Source organism: Physella acuta, unplaced genomic scaffold, assembly GCF_028476545.2.
Source record: "Physella acuta isolate Inbredline_101_S28 unplaced genomic scaffold, ASM2847654v3 ptg000857l, whole genome shotgun sequence".
NCBI lineage: Eukaryota > Metazoa > Mollusca > Gastropoda > Physidae > Physella > Physella acuta.
This window is the reverse complement of record NW_026732374.1, coordinates 198,375-221,170: the sequence shown is the minus strand read 5'-3', so window position 1 is coordinate 221,170 and position 22,796 is coordinate 198,375. Positions and strand designations below refer to the sequence as shown.

At 37.7% G+C, this 22,796-nt stretch overlaps 1 protein-coding gene across 1 annotated transcript in view; it reads left to right on the top strand.

The window, feature by feature from the left end:
- LOC131952184 (RYamide receptor) overlaps window positions 1–9,647 on the top strand; it is a 72,441-nt gene extending 62,794 nt beyond the window's left edge. Inside the window, exons 3-4 of the mRNA XM_059314746.1 lie at window positions 3,992–4,139; window positions 9,159–9,647. Coding sequence (XP_059170729.1) covers window positions 3,992–4,139; window positions 9,159–9,629 — 619 coding nt within the window. The 3' untranslated portion in view covers window positions 9,630–9,647. The remainder of the gene's footprint in view (window positions 1–3,991; window positions 4,140–9,158) is intronic.
- Window positions 9,648–22,796: the final 13,149 nt, after the last annotated feature.

The window sequence follows — 22,796 nt, the reverse complement described above, 5'->3', positions numbered from 1 at the left end:
CAAGCAGCCCAGTATTCGAGACAACGGAAAAGTAGACGAATTGCAATTCAAAACGGACAAGTTGATAGAAAAAGTTAACGAGGTTATTGAAGATCATTCTAAAAAGACTACTGAGATTGGTGCAGTTGTTCTTAACTTAAGACTGCAGAACGACACACTCAGTAACAGATTGCTGAGATTAGAGAAATCAGTTAACAAGGAACCAGAGGATTATATAACAAAGAATTTGATAGCAGAAAAAGAGTACGGTTACTCCTGGTCAACCTTAAACCAGATGATCCCATCAACACACCTACACAAACACAAGTATAGTAATCATAGACCATGTGAAAGCTCACAACACAATTGTCCACACCGAGCCCCGCCCTATCGGTCCTAGTGTGGTATATTAAGGCCTGGATAGAATTTGACCCGGAACGCCCCCATACATGATTTTGAACAACGGACAAAAGTGAAGTCAAGTGGAGTTTTTTTTTGTTAATCTAAGTCGTCGAGGAAATCGGCGTGAAGTAAAAGTCAGAACTGAAGTCAAAGAAGTTATTTGAAGTCAGTCAAGTCAGTCAATGTTGTTAAAGTCGTAGTTGAGGTCATAGTGACGTAGTTGAAGTCATGTTGCAGTCAAAGAAAAGTATTTGAAGTTATATTAAAGTCGTTGAGGTCATAGTGAAGAAGTGAAATCGTCGAAGTTATAGTGAAGTCTTTGAAATCAAAGTGATGTCGTTAAAGTCTTTGAAGTCAAAGTTAAAGTCTTTGAAGTCATATTGAAGTTGTTGATGTCAAAGTGAAGTCTTTGAAGTCATATTGAAGTCGCTGAAGTCAAGGAAAAGTCTTTGAAGTCAAAGTGAAGACGTTTAAGTCGTCGAAGTTTAAGTCAGTCAGTGAAGTCCTTAAAGTTGAATTGAAGTCGAAGTCAGTCAGAGGTCTATGAAGTCAGTCGATTTAGTTGTCGCAGTGAAGAGAATTTAGTCGTCAAAGAGAATTTAGTCGTCAAGGAAATTAGTCGTCATGTGAAGTCAGTCGTCAGAGGAAATCAGTCGGCAAAGTGGAATCAGTCGTTAAATTGAAGTCAGTCGAGTTACTGAAGTCAAAGTGAAATAAGCCAAGTTACTGAAGTCAAAAGTGAAGTCAGTCATTAAGTCAAGCCAGCCAGTTTTTTGTCAGAAGTCAGATAGTGAGAGCTGCTCCACTATATGATCACGTGTTGAAATGACACGATACACACTCACATGTCTATTCTTTTTGTGAAGCTATTTCTAAGCTCTAGTAGTGTTTACGTCTATTGAGTTTATTAGGCTTTACAGATTGTTGTTAGATTAGAGTGTACTGATATTTTATTTGGTTATGTTGTAATGTTATTTTTTAATGTTTGTTATACTGCCAGACAAATGTTCAGCACGTTTAAATTTGGGATTGAGGTTTTTTTTTAATGGAAGGTACCTCTGTCTGAATACTTGTCTGCGCGGGCACTAAATTGGTCACGTAAAACCATTGCTCATGGTCTCGTAATACAATTTCAGACCCATTAACCTACACAGAATGAGACGAGATGAAGCAGACACTTCAAAGAGTGCCGCCACCTGAAGCCATGATTACGTTGAATTACCTGGACAGCGAACAGCCCTGCCGAACGGAGAATTGCCCTGGTCAAGACAGCGGACGCATCGCCACCGCTTCGCCCCACCTTGGGGTTGAATAACAGACCGCCAGCTACGTACACCTACGTCGGCACATACAAAGGGTAGAAGACCCATCGTCCAAGTTCCCAGCGTCGGAACGTTACGTCATTGTTCGCCACCGCATCAGACAGCTCCAGTTCATCGTATAACCACTCTACGTGGACGTCTCAACCAGCGTTGAGTTTGTTGCGTCATCACATTGACCAACGAAAGTTACGCCTACACCCGCCTCACGGGAATTTACATCAAAACTCGCCACAACCCACCCACCACAGAGGAACGCCAGCAATTACATAACACTTACACATACACTTACACTGCTCGCAGAGCCGTTCAACCAGTTACACATTACCACTAAGATTGGCTCAAGGCCAGTACACGGCAACCTAGCCAGAACTGAGTTACACATGATTGAATTCACACATACCATGAAACATAGACATACATTATCAAGCAGAGACACCACAGACGTCAGGATACCTACACAAGAACTAGAACAATGACATTTTTTTTTTTTCTCAAGAACACAGACACAAGAGTTTATGTTTTTGTAAACAGTGCTGTCCCATTTTTTATTGATTTATATGATTGATGTTAGGGATAGAATAGAGTAGTAAGATAGATAGTTGTTGATGTATTAGATTAGTAGCAGACGCTGAAAAATATAATTTGTCAGCTACAGAAAGGGAGGGAGATATGTGATGACGCAAGATTACGTCAGACATGTTTAGCAGATATAGGTTAGCAGAAACAGACTATCTATAGGCCTAGTTGGTTGGTCAGATAGAGGCCAATGGGCGCACAGGGCGGACCGGTCACGTGGGACGGTCAGCTGACCACTGAGGCGTGGGTCAGTAGAGCGATAGGCCAGGGTTGTTAGGTAGCGGTCAGAGACGGCCGAGGAATGTAGACAGTTAAGAGATCATGATTAGCTAGCGAGGGCAGAAGGTGTTAGGAAGCGGTTAGAGACGGTCGTAATATGTAGAATGTAGAGAACAGTTAGTGTTAGGATTGGTCATGGGAGTGCGTAGTAGTAGGTAGCATGTGATATGAACAGTCAGTAGTAGAAGTAAATAGTACAGTGTAGATCAGTTAGGTAGAAACTTGAACATATATATCATTTTAATAAAGAACAATTATAGTTGAACTTGAACTGTGTGTTGTTGGATCCATTCGTTACCGCCTCTTCATAAAAATCCCCACCCTCACAGTTAGACGTCGTCCTTCAACAAAGGCCTCTTTTTAAAACACATGGGGCATTGGTCTTAAAAATTGGGGCATTGGACTGAGACGGTAGGTCATTGATGTCACAGCGTGGGCATAGGTCTGAGACTGTGGACCAGCCGGACACATAATGACCTTTTACTTAGCAGCATCTCACCGCTCGCCACAGCAACAGATTTAATCTAGTGTAAATGAATCGACCTGGCGTATTGTCACAAATAATTTAACTGTACCCCCTTACACCAATTCTAATGCCATATTTCATACAAAAAATATAAATTGGCTGTGAGAGCTATCAATATGATGTAAAAAAATAAAATCACTGCTGGATTTTTTCAATTTCATCTTCTTGATTGAAGAAAAAGAAATATCAGATGGAATGCGACATCTAACGTATGACTGGGTAAAGTAAAGTTTCCCTTTCAAACCTGACGGTCTATGGGGCAAGTGAAGTAGAGTTCACTTGTTTCTGTGACCTCAGCATATGAAGAGATAGTGTGGTCAGCACTATGCCCAGCCGCCTTTACTTTCCTTAACGTGAGTTAGGTACCCATCAGAGTTGGGTGGACTCAGGGACGGTCTACTGACTTGAACCCGGATTCGAACTCGAGACTAACGGGTTAGCAGTCCAGCTCTCTACCGCTAGACCACTCCATTCCTGTATGACTGGGTTCTAGAACCTGATTCTCCCAATGTTTCCTCCCCAGTGTGGTCATCATGATGCTGCAGTACTTCGTCCCTCTAGCGGTCATCACCGTGACCAACACACACATAGGCTACATTGTCTGATGTTTCCTCCCCAGTGTGGTCATCATGATGCTGCAGTACTTCGTCCCTCTAGCGGTCATCACAGTGACCAACACACACATAGGCTACATTGTCTGATGTTTCCTCCCCAGTGTGGTCATCATGATGCTGCAGTACTTCGTCCCTCTAGCGGTCATCACCGTGACCAACACACACATAGGCTACATTGTCTGATGTTTCCTCCCCAGTGTGGTCATCATGATGCTGCAGTACTTCGTCCCTCTAGCGGTCATCACAGTGACCAACACACACATAGGCTACATTGTCTGATGTTTCCTCCCCAGTGTGGTCATCATGATGCTCCAGTACTTCGTCCCTCTAGCGGTCATCACAGTGACCAACACCCACATAGGCTACATTGTCTGGATTAAGAAGACACCGGGAGAGGCAGAGGAGGACAGAGATCGTAGGATGGCGGCCTCTAAACGGAGGGTAATGTCTGTGTCTGTTTGCTTGTCTGTGTCTGTGTGCTTGTCTGTGTTTGTGTACTTGTCTGTGTCTGTGTGCTTGTCTGTGTCTGTGTTTGCGTGCTTGTCTGTGTCTTTGGCAGTGTCTTTGTCTGTGTCTCTGCCTTTGACTGTGCTTTTGTCTGTCTTTGTCTGTGTTTTTGTGTTTTTGTGTTTTTGTTTTTGTGTTTCCTGTATTTCCACGTGTGTCTATAAGTATAAATATATGCGTGTTTGTTTATTAGTGTGTATGTGTGCGTCTCTTTGTATGAGAATGCATGTGTATCTGTATGTCTAAGAGCGTCTTCCTCTTTGCATGCCTAAATTTGTTTTTTTCATGTATGTTTACATGTTCATGTGTATGTATGAGTATGTGTGTTCTTCTATTTGGATCTCTATGTGTCTGTTTAATAGTTTGTCTATTGAGTTCTTTCTTTTTCGCTACTATTTATGTGTGTGTGTGTGTGTTTGTCTGTGTCGTTTGCCTATTTGACTGTATATTAAGTTGTCTCTGACAGTGTGTCTCATGTGTGTCACCTTTGTGTGTCACCTTTGTGTGTCACCTTTGCGTGTCACCTTTGTATGTCACCTTTGTGTGCCACCTTTGTGTATCACCTTTGTGTGTCACCTTTGTGTGCCATATTTGTGTGTCACCATTGTGTGTCACCTTTGTGTGCCACATTTGTGTGTCACCTTTGTGTGTCACCTTTGTGTGCCACCTTTGTGTATCACCTTTGTGTGTCACCTTTGTGTGTCACCTTTGTGTGTCACCTTTGTGTGTCACCTTTGTGTGTCACCTTTGTGTGTCACCTGTGTGTGTCACCTGTGTGTGTCACCTTTGTGTGTCACCTTTGTGTGTCACATGTGTGTGTCACCTTTGTGTGTCATCTGTGTGTGTCACCTGAGTGTGTCACCTGTGTGTGTCACCTTTGTGTGTCACCTTTGTGTGTCACCTTTGTGTGTCACCTTTGCGTGTCACCTTTGTGTGTCACCTTTGTGTGTCACCTTTGTGTGTCACCTTTGTGTGCCACCTTTGTGTGTCACCTTTGTGTGTCACCTTTGTGTGTCATCTTTGTGTGTCACCTTTGTGTGTCACCTTTGTGTGCCACCTTTGTGTGTCACCTTTGTGTGTTACCTTTGTGTACTCAAAGTACAAAACAGTTTGACCCCTGACGAACCAACTCAATAGACTTTGTTGTTTGTTGGATATCCATCTCCCATCATTTGACATCCATCTCCCATTGTTAGATATCCATCTCCCATTGTTGGATATCCATCTCTCATTGTTAGATATCCATCTCCCATTGTTAGATATCCATCTTCTATTGTTAGATATCCATCTCCCATTGTTAGGTATCCATCTTCTATTGTTTGATATCCATCTCCCATTGTTGGATATCCATCTCCCATTGTTTGATATCCATCTCCCATTGTTAGTTACCCTTCTCCCATTGTTAGATATCCATCTCATATTGTTGGACATCCATCTCTCATTGTTAGTTATCCATCTCTCATTGTTAGATATCCAACTCCCATTGTTAGATATCCATCTTCTATTGTTAGATATCCATCTCCCAATGTTAGATATGCATCTTCTATTGTTTGATATCCATCTCCCATTGTTTGATATCCATCTCCCATTGTTAGTTACCCTTCTCCCATTGTTAGATATCCATCTCCTATTGTTGCACATCCATCTCCCACTGTTGGACATCCATCTCCTATAATCGACTCGTGTCACTTGTCCCACCACACGACACGGCTAGGCAGACGTGAGCCTGGCCGTCTGCTAGCAAACACAGCAGAGACAAGAACCCTACCATTACGGCCAATTTAGGATTGGCAAATGAGAAATTTTTCTGTCGTGTATAGAAAAAAAATAGAAAACAGCCCAAAAAACAAATGGAGAATTGACAAGTCTGCACTTTTCACGTTATACTTAGGATCGTTGTTTTTACATTCCTATGAGAATTCCTATGAGAATTGTTGACCGTATAAGTTGCTATCTTCATACAAGTCCTAAGTCTAAATGTAGCGTGGCGCATTATATCGTGTGCAGCATAGATCGGGCGGGTGGGTAGGGGGTGCGACTTTCATTACTCTCCCAAAAGTATTAAAATAATAGAAAGCTGCAAGTTAAAATGTATTTTAACAAAAGTTAAACCTGTTTTAGTGACTTATTATCCTGTATAGAATTGTATTAGACATGATGAGGTGTTTACTTAATTTAATGTAAACACTTTTAATAGAAGAGAGTCTGACCCCTCTCCAACCGAGGTAGACTGTAGACATATCACATTCTTGGGTACCAAATTGATTAATAAAAATCATGAAGAACACTAACCGACCACTACTATCAAATGTATGTGAAAGACTTTTAAATTTTACTATTAGCACATATTGTTAAAGGTTTAAATAATGTGTTAATTTATAGTAAATAAAAAAGGTAGCCAAAATTAATTTTAAAAAAACATAGAATTTGATTTAAAATAATATTATGTTTAAGATAATTGTAAATTATATTTTAATTAGTGTTAATATGAGATATAAATGCACACAAGTTACAAATACTCAAATATCGTGTACATTCTTGGAAATTGTCTCCCTGGTAAGTAGACAAACTAGCTGTGGTCAGTTTTGTCCCCTTAATGGATTTGTTTATTAACCGGTCACTATTTATTCCTAAGATATGACTGCTACGTTTGCACAAAGAATCATGCGCTTTTGTCGACGACTTTGTTTTTAATATACAAGGTGTGTGTCGCTAGAGGTCAGTTTTCAACTCTTCACTAGGTCGTTGAACGAGATCGATAATCTGACCTGCATTCTGGTCACGGCGCTGAATTGTACTCACCTGAAAGTGCCCAGACAGTACTAGGGAAAACCTACCTTCTGTACAGAGTTGCATTATCGTACAAACATAGACAAAGTTTACATACACCACCATTTCAATTTAAGCAAATTGTGACCTTTGCCTTCCAGATGTAATCGAATTTCGAAAACAAATCTGTAACTGCTTTTAAACATTATGTATATTTTCATATTTAATAGTTTACCCGTTGTTTCATACAATCATCAATATCTAGCTTAGACTTTTTACTAAACATACCTTCACTCTGCATAAAATAAACAAAAAACAAAAAAAAAGCCCCAAAAAAAAAAAACAAAAAAACTTTATAATAAGCTTTCACATGCACTGACAATAAAATAAAACAAATTCACTTTCTTTGTTTTATTTTCTAGTTTTTTTTTAGTAACTACGAATTTTAAAAATTAATATAGTAATTCGATATATTATTAGTTTTAAAAATAGCAGGCTTACTTAATTTTTCGCCTTCAGTTAGCTCTTAATGTAGTCGACAATTCATACAACTAAGATATATTTAAAAGATATATTTATATCTAAAAGACAATTTAACTGCCCATTGGAAGTGAGATATCGACTCTATCCAAGACGCACAGTTCCCAACCGTATGGTAGTACGTAATCTTGCAATCTCCCATTTTGTCTACAAAATGTTTATTTAAATTCAAATGACTAATTTAATTTCTAATTAGATTAAATTTAGATACTCTTGCATTGTCATCAAAGACGAACTTGTCTTGAAAGTAAAAACGAAATCGCTGCATGTAGAGTAGGCTAGTATTGAGTCGCAAGATACGCCACATACTCACAAACAGAACTTGTGAATTAAATAAAAATTGATCTAAAAAAGAACAACATAAACTCATCTATACTGTGCTGATATAGGCTCTCAGATCTACACTATAGTGACACCCCCGGTTTTCACAAATCGCTTTTATTTTTTACTGCTAGCAAATCTCGTCAAGCAATCGTCTAAGTGAGCAGTGTTTGCGGAGCGCTATTTGCGCGGCTGTCTCATTTCCCTGAGCCGGGCCTGCTGAGGGGTCGAGGCAGAAGTCAATGGAACTTCAAACATGACTGGACTGTTTGCTGGACGGCCCCACCCCCTCCCCTTCACCTTAAATAAAGACTGAGCTCGATTGCATAACCACTTTCTTGTTCAAAGTTCCATTGCCACATGTATTAAAGCATCGATTTCATTAGATCTACATGCTCGGGTGAATATAGGCGTTGAGATTATTATTGTAAAGTTATTCATACATATATATATATATATATATATATATATATATATATATATATATATATATATATATATATATAATATATATATATATATATATATATATAAATATATATATATATATATATAAATATATATATATATATATATATATATATATATATATATATATATATATATATATATATATATATATATATATATATATATATATATATCCAGTTAAACTAGATGCACTCAATAGAAAACGAGTTAATATCCTACAGTCTGGTTTGGAGACGCTATAAATGGTAATAATTTAGATATCAATTTCTTTGGAGGGGATGATCGATTTCATAGCACCTTTTCAAACCTGGCAAATGATTCAAGTCGGTAATCAGCGAGCTAAATCGTTATAAATCCAATATAAGGATTCACAGTAAACCTCAGACGGTTTTAAAAGAATGTTGTTGCGGCGAATGGATAAGAATTGTAGGTGTGTTAAATTCATGAGAAAATTAGAGATGGGAGTTGATACATTCGTGGAATGTGGGTATAGGAGAATATCCATGGGCATAATGGGGAAGGCTTGGCATGGATCATGGGGATGGCATAGGATTGAGGGTAGAGTGGAGTGTTGGTGGATTAGGGGGGGGGGGAGTAGTGAATGAGAATGAGGGGGTATATCATTGTGATCTTCTCTTATTAATAAAACAGATAGTGTTAGTTACCTCACAAGATAAAGACAGTTACAAATACTTTGGACGTTTCGACCTAAGGTCTTCGTTAGCACGCAAAAGTGTGATCTTCTCGAGACTGATTGTTGCCACAACATGTAGACTGGTTCTGTTTAGTATTAAAATTTTAATATCTTTTTAATTTTTTCATCTTTTTTTATTTGTCTCTCTCTACCAACAGCTCGTAAAGATGATCATCATCGTCGTGGTCATCTACGCCGTCTGCTGGCTCCCCCTCCACGTCATCACGCTGGTGGGCGACCACAACCCCGTCATCTACAACGCCCCCTACATGAACGTCGTCTGGCTGTGCGCCCATTGGCTGGCCATGTCCCACTCCTGCTATAATCCCATCGTCTACTTCTCCCTCAACGCCACCTTCCGCCGCAACCTCAAGCGCATGACGACAATTTGTCGCCTCAACCAAAAACGTCTTCGCCAACATTTATCCATGAGAACCGGCAAAAGCGATATCTGGGACAGGGAAACTGAAATCTACGGAAGTGCTGACTCCATCCGGTCAAAGTTCAGCGCCGGGAGTCTGCATTCTTCCAGTAACAGAGTCGTGATGCACGTCGACTCGTTCGAAGAATGGAAGTCTCTGAACAAGGCCAAGAAAGTCAAAGGAGTCACAAATGATATGTATTTGTGAGCGGAGCGACACATAAAGCCTTAAAGACTTGTCTATAGAATCAGCATCTGTTGGCTTGGTGTGTCTTCAACAAATTTAACCAACAGACAAGTCAGGGGCGTAGCGAGGGGGGGGGGGTGCGGACCGCACCGGGTGACACCATTTAGGGGGGGGGGGGGTTGACACCAAGGCAAAAAATAGCTAAATATATAGAGAAAAACTTGAGAGGGGGGGGGGTGCAAATCGAAAGTATAAAGGGGGGTGGGAGGGGGGGTGCAAATCGAAAATTTGAAAGTTTGTCCCCAGGAAGGGTCGCTATGCCTCTAGGGGGTGATACTATTAAGTGCCGCACCGGGTGATACCCGACCTCGCTACGCCACTGAGACAAGTAACTAAACATTACAGCTCATGCTAAACACATTCCTAATGATACATTTTATAAATTATATATATGTATATATATATATGTATATATATATATGTATATATATATATATATATATATATATATATATATATATATATATATATATATATATATATATATATATGTAAGTATAAATACATGAAAATGAATTTTGAATCACCCCATGACCAATTGCTCGATTTAAAAGTATATATATATATATATATATATATATATATATATATATATATATATATATATACATGAATAAGGATGTATAAATGTAACTATTTCCCTTTGTGTGCTACCCAAAGCCTATGTGAACCGTTATAAATGTATAATGTTACTTACCATATCTATGCCTGTTAGTAATTCCCTGTTTCATGTACATTACCTATTGCGGGTGATACTATAACAACTGTGAATGTTAAAACTGCTACGTCACGTGATCATGCTGATGACGTCACCAGCGGATATCTGGCACTTCTCGTGTTGACTGTGAAAAAAATGACCAATAAATTATGATTCTGCCCACTGTTTATTTTGTTTCATGAGTTGTTAGTTGCAAGCAAGTTCGCTAATTTTAATTTACATTTAATTTTTTACTCTGCAGTCACCTTTTTTTAGACTACGTTTTCTGGAAATGTGGTCTTCATATATGCGACTATTATGCTACAAGTATTTCACTAATTTGCCACGAGCATATCACAAACATGCCACTGGCATGCCAACAACATACCACTGACATGCCACTGATATGCCACTAACATGCCACTAACATGCAACTGACATGCCACTGACATGCCATTAATTGCTCAAATTAATGAAGATAGTCAAAACTACACTTCTTTGAACTTGGGTAAAACGCAACATCAGTTTTCCTATCCCTTAAAAAGATCATACACATTTTAAAGAATAAATCAAGCTTTATGATGTTTTCAGAATAAAAGAAATTGATGTTGCGAAGAGCCATGACTGGGAAAGATGAATGTAATTAACACAATCATATTATTGAATTTAAGGGGCAAAAAAGAACAATAACTTTAAAAAATAATTGCAAATTGTTTTATCAGATCATATTTTGTTGCTCAGTGCTTTCTGTAGGAAGTCATTAAATCATTTTTTTCGTTTCTTGTAGTTTAAGAATACTATAATAGATCTTTTTGTTTAGTTCTATTATATAGGACATATTTCAAATCGTATTTATTTTTATTTACGTGTCTGTTTGCAGATCTCCATTATCGTTAGATATTTTAAGGATTATCTGTTACTGAGATGTTGAATTGGCTGATATTATCGAATTTTACGTAAACACATTTTAATGGAAGTTCCACAAAGTAGATAAGTTCAAACTGAAGCATGCGGCCTAGGTGTCTTGGGAATAAAAGGGAAAAGATGTTGAAGTGGTAAAGACATTGGTAGTGTTGGTGGTGTTGGTGGTGTTGGGTGTGATGTTGGTGGTGATGTTGGTGTTGTTGGTTTTGGGGGTGTTACTATAGTAGAGGTTGGGGGCTGAGAAGATAATAGGTAGGGGTGGGGGAGGCTGGGAATATGTTTACTATGGTAGGGGTTTCAGGTATGACCCTATGTTTAAGTGGCGACCATCATTTGGTGAACTGCGATGTTGTGAAGCATCAGGGATGGTGATTGAATAAAAGCTATATATCTAATAACAATGGTTTACATCAACAAATAAAAGAAACATTGGTGTTGGACTCTTATCTCCCTTCCACAAGCACATGATCAGATAACACATTTTTTATTGAATCAATCAGTTCGTATTACCGTGGCTTGGGCGTGTTTATAAAAGGGCGTTGAACGAACGGAACAACACAATACAAGGTCGCTGATTCCAGCTTAAGAAAGAAGCATGAAATATCTACTAGCTTATTCGAAAAACTTCGAAAAACTAGGATATGTATGCCTACAATAACATTGTTGGGGAACGGCGTGGCCTAGCGGTAAAGCGCTAGAGTGGTGAACCAAAAGTCTCGAGTTCGAATCCGGGTTAAAGTTAGTAGAACGTCCATGTGTCATGGGTACCTAACTCATGTTAGGGAAGGCGGGTGGTCACAGAAACAGATGAGCTCAACTTCACTAGCCCCATGGACTTACTTTAGGACATTTTTAGGGTTTAAAAACCGTGTCTAACATATTTTTTAACATGTCGGAAACTTGTCAAATAGTATTGACTTGGGTATATTTATTTCAGACTGCATTAAAGGTCAACAGACAAAGCGGCAATGTGAAATCTTTTAAAAAATAAAAATTGTAATCTCAGAGACATTTTAGCCATGATTTCTGAAAGCCAGTCACCACTGATTTGTAACTTTTCTGACCTTCCAATTATTTAACAATATCTAACCAGAATATTTGGACATGCTTGGTTTATCACACTTTCTCATCACAACTAGCTTGCCAGATTTCCTTGACCACTTATTCCTTTGGCCTGAACGTATTACATTTTGTGACCGACTATAGACCTATCGACCGTAGTAGTTTTGTGACCATCGATTTGCCATTTTCTGACGACCACTAGACCCAGTGGCTTGATGTATTACCCAACCTCCAATATCTATATCATAATTTCACCCGATCTTTCTTGTACGGAAATGTTCTCTGTGAGGTAGGCCTACACGTAACAACCACGTCTTTGGCCACCATGCAATATTGAATGTCGATTTGATCTAACCACCCACCGTGCTTCCAACTAGCTCAATTTCACCCTCACACATGGGTACGCACGCACGCACACACTTACCCCCCCCCCCCTCCACACACACACATCCCCATATATATATATATATATATATATATATATATATATATATATCGTACATTTATGATAATATCTTCTACCATGGTGGTAATAAAGAAATATTTTTAATTCTATACTGTTTTGATTTGAGTCACTGACATCAATCGCCCGATTCGTATTCCATATGTACGTTAACTGCAGTTGCCGTCATAGCTGATATATTTTCCTGTATAAGCCATTAAGGTTAATTATTAATTACCCGAAATAGAGGTGTCAGAGCGAGTAAACAATACTAATGGCTGGAGTCTTTTTAGGACACGGAAGTTAATATTGTTGTTGTGTTTTTGGTTGTAATGTCGATGGTGTTACTGTTATAGCTGATCAGACCGGCCTACTGTCGATTAAACAACATATTTGGACAAAGCTCACAGCAGGGTTTACTTTAGGCATCCCTTCGCGGGGGGGGCGGGGGTCTCATGCCCCTAACCCCGAATCACGTCTACCGCGCCCTCCCCCCCCCCCTCAAACAAATAGAACATATATGGAAAATAAATTAAAGAAATACTTTTACCCGTGTCCGCCCCCCACCCCCCCCCCCCATCTCCAAGAAAGTTTCAAGTGCCAGTCTCCCCCCTCCCAAGAGAAAAAAACGTCTGAAAGAAACTCTGGCCGATGGCATGTGATAATAATTGAGTAGACCGGATAAAATATATGAGCATAAAGTATTTCGTCTCACTTTACTTAGGTTACCATCATGGGCATAAGTAAACCAACTCAAGTTGAACTTTAAACTTTAATCTCTACGTAAAAACTTAGCATCCAAGTATAACAAGTATCTCCAAACTTAGTTCTAAAGTTTCCTTACAGTTTAGCTAAAATTAACTTTAGAAAGTTTCAGAAATATGGAAAATGCATTATCTCACGGTATAATGGTTTTTTTTCAGTATTCTAAAAAAAATCATATACAACTTAAGAATCTCTTAAAGTTTAAAAAAAATTCTTATTATAAAATTCAACATCAAGTCTTACTTTAATCCTCAATCTAGCAACATCTACGAGCGTAATTCAAAAACTTAATCTCTCTTCCAGAGATTCGATTATTACAAAGATATCTATATACTACTAAAAGTCAAGTTTGTTTACATGTTTGAATATTTATTTGTTTGTTTGCCTGATCGACTATTGTGATATGTTCGACTCTATCTGGAAAGCTGTAAAATAGTATGTAGGTAGAGAATAATTTTTTAATGCAGACAGACTGTTAATCACAAATTTATTTAAAGACGTTAATTAATTTATTGATTTATTCCTACGCAGAATAACCCATTTTTTTTTAAAATGTCAAAACCTTGACTAAACTTTGTGGGAATAGTGACGTCACAGGTTTTTGTTTACTCTTTAGTACAATAAAATGGCGGCGTCTATTGAAGAAAATTGTGTTCCCATTCAAAAGTTTAACGCGTTCTAAATCTAATTTTCTGTCGGTCATAACTTTAACAATACGTCCGTTTGCTGTATTTATTACGTCCCAACACTTATATCAATTTTAAACTGTCTTTTTTCATTTAGTTTTTCAATAAATTTCTCTAGATCTAAAGATCGGCTGTCGAAGGAAAGTTATTTATAGATCTAGATCTAGAATCTAGGTCAAATCAAATCTAATTTTCTGTCGGTCATAACTTTAACAATACGTCCGTTTGCTGTATTTATTACGTTCCAACACTTATATCAATTTTCAACTGTCTTTTTAATTTAGTTTTACGATAAATTTCTCTAGATCTACAATTTGTCCAAGAAAGTTATTTATTTATTTATAGATCTAGATCTAGAATCTAGGTCAAATCAAATATTTATTGATTATAAATACAATCCAAAAAAAAAAGAGACTTAAGCAAACCAGTCGTAGATCTAGAATATAGATAATTCTATTCTATCTAGATTTAGATAATAGTGATTTTCTATATACTAAACTATTTTAGACCTTTATTATTTTATATAAATCTTTTTTTGTATAGCTATGAAATATGCTAATTAGGAAATGCTGGATGCGGGGCCTATTTGCATAATTTAAGATTCATACGCGGCTTCTATACCGCTAAGTGTGCAAAATTATAGACGTAAACTCTAGATATAGCTCAGTCGTAGATCTAAAATATAGATAATTTTCTATCTAGAATTAGATAATAATGATTTTCTATATACTAAACTATTTTAGACCTTTATTATTTTATATAAATCTTTGTTTGGAATATGGTAATTTTGAAATGCTCGCTCCGGGCCTATAAGCGTAGCTAATGATTAGATCTAGATTCTAGGTCTAGCAAGAAAAACTAACATAAGAAGACTTAAGCAAAAGAGTCGTAGAATCTAGACTAGATCTAGATAATTCTATCTAGATCTAGATAATTTCAGACCTTCTTTATTTTATATAAATCTTTGTTTGGCTAATTTAAGATAAAATTTAATTTGAAAGTTACTACCACTAGAGTTAGATCTAGATCTATGCGCGTAAGGAGACTCAAGGTATAGTATAAAACTTCACTTGTAATGTCACGAGTAAATAGCTAACTTGGTAGTGAGGTCGGCTCTCATGTGGGTGACACAGGTTCTAGACCAATTCATCAATGATTTTTTTTTTTCAATTTTTTTTTTTTAGATGTGAATAATAAAGTTGCCTATCTGAACTTGGCAGGATACAGGGCTGGTGAAGTAGAGTTTGTCTGTTTCTTTGTCCTAAGCATATGAAAGGATAGTGTGGTCAGAGACATGCTCGGCTGGAATCGTTTTTTAAACGATAAAAACATGTTGTCTGAGACTTGGCGGGACACTGGGCAGGTGAAGTAGAGTTGAGTAGGTCACCTATGAAGTCAGTATATGAAGGGATAGTCCGAAATCGGTGTTTTCGGTGTTTTTAAAAGATAAAAAACAATTTTTTGAAAGTGGGGTCTGTTTTTTTTTTGACGATAAGTGACACTGCAGTAGCGTAGCGAGGAGGGGGGGGGGGGGCGGGAGGGGAGGCGGGGGGGGGGGGGGGGGGGAAGGGGAGGTGGAGGGAGGTGGAGGGGGGAGGGGGGGGGGAGGGGGGACATATGTTGGGGCGCCAAAATGGTTTGGAAAAATAAATTGAAAGGTTGAGGGGGGTTCAAATCGAAAGTTTGAGTGGGGGGGGGGGGGTGCACATCAAAAGTTTGAGGGGGGGGGGGGTTGAAAATTGAAATCTTGGGAGGGGGGGGTTAAAATCGAAAAGTTTGTCCCCGGGCGCCAGGAAGGGTCGCTATGTCTCTGAGTGACAGACGTGATGTTTTTTGATGGATGACCCCCGAAACCCACAGTTATCCAACGGATGACGGGTATTCTAGTTTTAGTCTAAAAGTGCTCATTTAAAATACACATTTTTATGAATGAATTTCAAAGTGCAACTAAAATTTTAATCAAGCTAATATTGCCGTTAGCTGCACACCCAAAGTACCCACAAGACAATTTCAATCCACGTTTAGCTCGGTAATTAGGATTTACCCAATGGCTTCTGTTGAGGTAAATAAGTAATGTTTATAAATGCATGCTTTTGCTTCGGGTGCAGTCGTGTCACTTTGTTGGGTGTCCGTCGGTACAGTAACTTAGAGTGCCAACCTATAGGCCTATATATATATATATATATATATATATATATATATATATATATATATATATATATATATATATATATATATATACAGTGGCGTAGCGAGGTCGGGAGTCACCCGGTGCGGCACTTAATGGTGTCACCCCCCCCCAGAGGCGTAGCGACCCTTCCCGGGGACAAACTTTCAAGTTTTCGATTTGCAACCCCCCCCCCCCTCAAACTTTCGATTTGCACCCCCCTCAAACTTTTGATTTGCACCCCCCCCCCCCCTCAAGTTTTTCTCTATATATTTTGCTATTTTTTGCCTTGGTGTCACCCCCCTAAATGGTGTCACCCGGTGCGGTCCGCACCCCCCGCCCCCCCCCCCCTCGCTACGCCCCTGTATATATATATATATATATATATATATATATATATATAAATATATATATAAATATATATATATATATATATATATATATATATATATATATATATATATATATATATACTATAAATCAATAAATAAATATAAATATATATATATATATATATATATATATATAAATATATATATATATATATATATATATATATATATATATATATATATATATATATATATATATATATATATATATATATAATATATATATATATATATATATATATATATATATATACATATATATATATGGTTGGTCTAACCGTCACACCTGTAGATTTGCATCACACTGGGAATAGATCAGAGGCGTCGCGAGGTGGGGAAGGGGGATGCGGACCGCACCGGGTGACACCATTTAGGGGGGGGGTGACACCAAGACGAAAAAATGCAAAACATATAGAAGAATGATGCTTTTTGACTGTTCAGTTAATGAATAATTAGAGTTTAAAATTAAAAGTCTGATAACTACACATTAACCATCTCGACAATACATACACACACCCATTATGTATGTAGGGTGGGAGGTGACACCATGAAGTGCCGCACCGGGTGACACCCAACCTAGCGACGCTACTGGCATAGATATGTAGATCTAGATGTAATACAAATAGACAGCACTATTTTTCTGTTATTACGTGGCGCGCTATCTTTTTCATGGTCACCACCACCCCTACCTCGTTCCAATATGCAATTGGCCGTTAATTTATGTTAAATGTTATAGTTAACCCTAACCCATGTAACTGGAAGATCCGTAACTCTAATCAATAATTAATTATTTAATTAAGCATGTAAAATAAGTGAGTAGATTTTAAAAAATATTTTCAACCAGGTGTCACCTTCTAAAAATAGAGCAAAACGGTGTCACTCAGTAGGGTCCGCACCTTCCCCACCCACACATTGTGACGTCACAGTTCGCAGAGTCAAGATCTCATGATTAATTTTCTCCAATCTGTCCTCCAAATCAGGCTCGACTTCTCTTATTATAAGGCCTAGATATCTTGCTATTACCAGACACATATTAAATAAACAAAGCGAAATTATTTAAGTTTTACCGTGCCACGTAACACGAGGACGTGATGACGTCAATAGCACGTGAACAAGACTGTTACCATGGAAACCGAGATAATTAAAAACAACAATTTATGCCCCAAGCCAAAAAAAAAATATGTATCAATAGTTTATTAAAGATGAGGAGTGTAATTCTTTTTTTATTCGATAAAGGTCAAAAGATAAATTTAAACTCATTCTGTTTACTTAAAAAGGCACACGTCCTTTGAAGTTTTTGATAATTACCTTTTAATGTAAAAGTCCATTTAGACATTCATTAAAGAAATTTACGACGTATTTTAAAAAATTGTCCCTCCACATAACACTCTCACGCCGTCAAAATAATTGTTTTTTGGGATCGGCAATAAATAGAAGGGACTGGGTGAACCTCAGTTCGATACAACGAAATGGTGTTACACATCATTCACATCTTAATGTGTGACACAAAGAATGTGTTTTACACATCAATCTCCAACTTCTTCATTCTTAATTGTAAAGTTGAAAGAGATTTCTTCCAACACAATGAAGTATTACGTGTCAACTGGTTATGCGTCATATAGGGCCGTTGAGTCCGATTTCAGCCTGCTTTTCTTTTTGGATTTGTTTCCATAGCCTTTGTCCAGCCAAGAACAAACTACAAGGCAGCAGGTGTTCGATTGTTGGAGTTTTCTCTCGTATATCATTTGGTGCCCCAGATATCCAGCATCAACTGACTGAGGTTTTGTTTTACAAAACCCGTCACGATTTTGCACCACCTACATTTATCCCCGGTTCCCAGAAAGAACCGCAACGGAAAAAAGCGCAACGGAAAAAAGCGCAAATCAAAAAGCGCAACGGAAATAAGCGCACACGGAAAAAAGCGCAAAGAGAAAAAAGCGCACACAGAAAAAAGCGCAAAGAGAAAAAAGCGCAAACGGAAAAAAGCGCAAAGAGAAAAAAGCGCACACAGAAAAAAGCGCAAACAGAAAAAAGCGCAAACGGAAAAAAAGCGCAAAGAGAAAAAAGCGCAATCGGAAAAAAGCGCAAAGAGAAAAAAGCGCAAACAGAAAAAAGCGCAAAGAGAAAAAAGCGCACACAGAAAAAAGCGCAAACAGAAAAAAGCGCAAACGGAAAAAAGCGCAAAGAGAAAAAAAGCGCAAACGGAAAAAAGCGCAAACAGAAAAAAGCGCACACGGAAAAAAGCGCAAACGGAAAAAAGCGCAAACGGAAAAAAGCGCAAACTGAAAAAAGCGCAAACGGAAAAAAGCGCAAACTGAAAAAAGCGCACACAGAAAAAAGCGCAAACAGAAAAAAGCGCAAACGGAAAAAAGCGCAAACGGAAAAAAGCGCAAACAGAAACAGAAAAATGCGCAACCAGAAAAAACACAACGAAAAATGTGCAAAAGAGAAATTTAGCACAAAGACCATATGGACTAGATGACACATTTATACCTGACTGTTAGGGCTTAAAAAAAAGATGTCTAGTACAGTTTACGAAACGTACGAACTTCGCCGATACTTTTTTGGTGGTTAGTTTGGTAAGTATGTAGGCGGGTAGGTGGGTAGGTGGGTAAGTGGGTAAGTGGGTAGGTGGGTAGTTAGGTAGGTAGGTAGGTAGGTGGGTAGGTGGGTAGTAGGTAGGTAGGTAGGTGCGTCATGATGTGAAAAAATATTAAATACAAAATTGTTATTTTGGTGCGAATGAATGTTGTTACGAGAGATATGACGAATGCATGTTTGATGACGCGGATGAAAGAGAGTGAAGTTTTGCCATAGGAACGGGTTGTTATAGTATGCAAGCTAGGTAGTTCGGACTAGGGAGAATGTGAAAGATACTTCGTGTAATGTCGATAGTTTTATGTTTATACGAGAATAGTAGTTGAATAATTATTGACCAAGAAAATAATAGGCATTGTGTAAAGTAATTATCGCCTGTATCGTGGTGATGGGAATGCAGATGGTAGTGGTACGCTTTAAATGGTAGTAGATCACGTGATCAAACACGACACTCTCACAGCAGCCCTAACAGTCATGTATAAATGTGTCATCTAGTCCATATGGTCTTTGTGCTAAATTTCTCTTTTGCACATTTTTCGTTGTGTTTTTTCTGGTTGCGCATTTTTCTGTTTCTGTTTGCTTTTTTTTTCCGTTTGCGCTTTTTTCTGTGTGCGCTTTTTTCTGTTTGCGCTTTTTTCCGTTTGCGCTTTTTTCTGTTTGCGCTTTTTTCTGTGTGCGCTTTTTTCAGTTTGCGCTTTTTTTCCGTTTGCGCTTTTTTCTGTTTGCGCTTTTTTCCGTGTGCGCTTTTTTCTGTTTGCGCTTTTTTCCGTTTGCGCTTTTTTCCGTTTGCGCTTTTTTCCGTGTGCGCTTTTTTCTGTTTGCGCTTTTTTCAGTTTGCGCTTTTTTCTCTTTGCGCTTTTTTTCCGTTTGCGCTTTTTTCTGTTTGCGCTTTTTTCTGTGTGCGCTTTTTTCTCTTTGCGCTTTTTTCTGTTTGCGCTTTTTTCTCTTTGCGCTTTTTTCCGTTTGCGCTTTTTTCTCTTTGCGCTTTTTTCCGTTTGCGCTTTTTTCTGTTTGCGCTTTTTTCTGTGTGCGCTTTTTTCTCTTTGCGCTTTTTTCCGTTTGCGCTTTTTTCTCTTTGCGCTTTTTTCTGTGTGCGCTTTTTCCTCTTTGCGCTTTTTTCCGTGTGCGCTTATTTCCGTTGCGCTTTTTGATTTGCGCTTTTTTCCGTTGCGCTTTTTTCCGTTGCGGTTCTTTCCGGCCACCATTTTTCCCCCGAGGCTAGTGCACAATATGACCTTGACCGTGGTGTACCAGCGTGTCTATTTTTAGCCGAGATCCGCCAACACTTTGATCTGAAACCTTTCAAATTACATTTTGATGTATGGGGTTTTCTAAGGCAGCTTCTCATTCACCTATTTAAACGGGTAAGTTGAGATTCTGTCTTATAAAACAAATGTAGAAAATATGTCGGTCTAACTGTTTAAAGCACATTCCATTTGTTACTAAATGTGGTACAGTTTTACCTTTTGTGACGTAGCTGGAGTATATTGTTTGATGTATTTACAATTTAATTAGAGGGCCAATTACGGGTGGTGTAGAAACACCAGAGAGCAACATTTATCCTGTGGTTATAAAACGACCAAAATAATGGTGGCACTTTTTATAGTATACTGTACGAGCTCTAGTTAAACATACAAGTACGGTGTTTAGTTATTTTGTCAATGGTACAATGTTTCGCCCACCATTAATGTACAGAATAGTTATGTGGTGATTATTACAACAGTTGTGTACAGTATAGTTCTGTGGTTATTGGTACAGCAATAGTGTATAATATAGTTCTGTGGTCATTGGTACAGTAATTGTGTACAGTGTATAGTTCTGTGGTCCACGATACAATCGCTAGAATTACTGCTTGCTAATCACAAACACACAATTATGATCATTAGTGCTGTTAATTAGAGTCAATTAGTTAACAATTCCAGGTTCTATAAGCCTGTATAACTTCACATTTATTAATATGCTAGTTCCATTAGCGTGCTTAACAGAACACACTAAACCTCTAGTAACGTCTTTATAAATGGTATTTCGTGCAGTCCGTGCTATGGTCAGTGTTGAAATCAGCCGGAGACAGCACAAATTGAAGTGTTGCGGTTGGGTCCAAGAGAAAGTAAAAAAGAAAGGTCATGCAAGACATTGTTTAAAGAATCAAGTACTATTGTTATTGTTTTACTATTAGCATTGCGAACAAATTAACAATCGTTCTTTATCATACACTATTAAGAAAAATTCACCCAAATATTATTGGAGAAGACAGTGATTCAGACAGCAGAGTCGTACGTTTAACAAAAAACCTCGCTCTGAGGTACAAGACGTTCGCCATTTTGTTTTCGGGATTCCGTGATTTAGTTACGACCGGAAACAGCCCAATTTCCTGGAGCAGCAGACGACTCGAAAAGCATCCTTCTTGTTTGAGTGTTCGAACGTCCTTTTAACTGGGTCGATTCCCTTGAGAGATTTGGTCTTATAAGTCCTTATCCTATATCTTCGTCAGTCGTTTTTGTCGTATTGAAATGTCTATGCTTTTGATAAAAGTAAATTATATTTTTAGATTGCTTTTTGTTAAATGAGAAGAAAGAATAAAAACTAAGATTTTTCTTAAAAACTTTTTCGGTTAATGTTATATCAGTTTAAAATGTTTATAGATCTAGCTATTAATAATTAACTTCATATGTAAAAAGTTGAATATAAAAAAGGGGCGAATTCACTACCAATAATTACTTCCCCTAGTTCAAAAGACTTGGGTAATGTATAATATTTAAATACGTTTTATATTAAACTAATGGACATAGCCTTGAAATAAGAATCAATGTTGTGTGTTTTCTGTCTCAGTGGTAGACCATCCGTCATCAACAAACAAACTCAGGTAGTTTAGCGACTATATATTATGTTAAAGTTTCTTTTGTTTTGAAAAATGTCGCCTCGTCTGAATCGAAATGATTTACAATTTTAATCTTCATTGTTTTTGGAAAATTTTATTTTCACTTAGCTTTCCACTAATAAAACCTAATTCGATCTTCAAAAATTGAATTGTTGTTACACCTTCCAATAAAATAGGTACTGTTGACGCAAAATGAAAAAAAAATCTCCATTGTGTTTGTTAATTCTTGCTAATTAATAATAAAAAATTATTCCATTAAAGAAGGTTTAATTATGATACAAGACACACTAAAACTATACACAAGTTTATACCAATGCAGTAGTGTATTTGATTGTTTAAATGTAAAATTGGTGAAAGTTACATTCCATGACAAAAAAAAATGTTTTTGTGTAATAAGAAATATTTATATTTCTTTTAAGGATGTAAAACTTCAAAGAAATTTTATCCAAGAGGGTGGATAGCTTTTAACTTGAAGTTTATTTTATTTTTACAAGACTTGGGGAATATACGCCTAAAA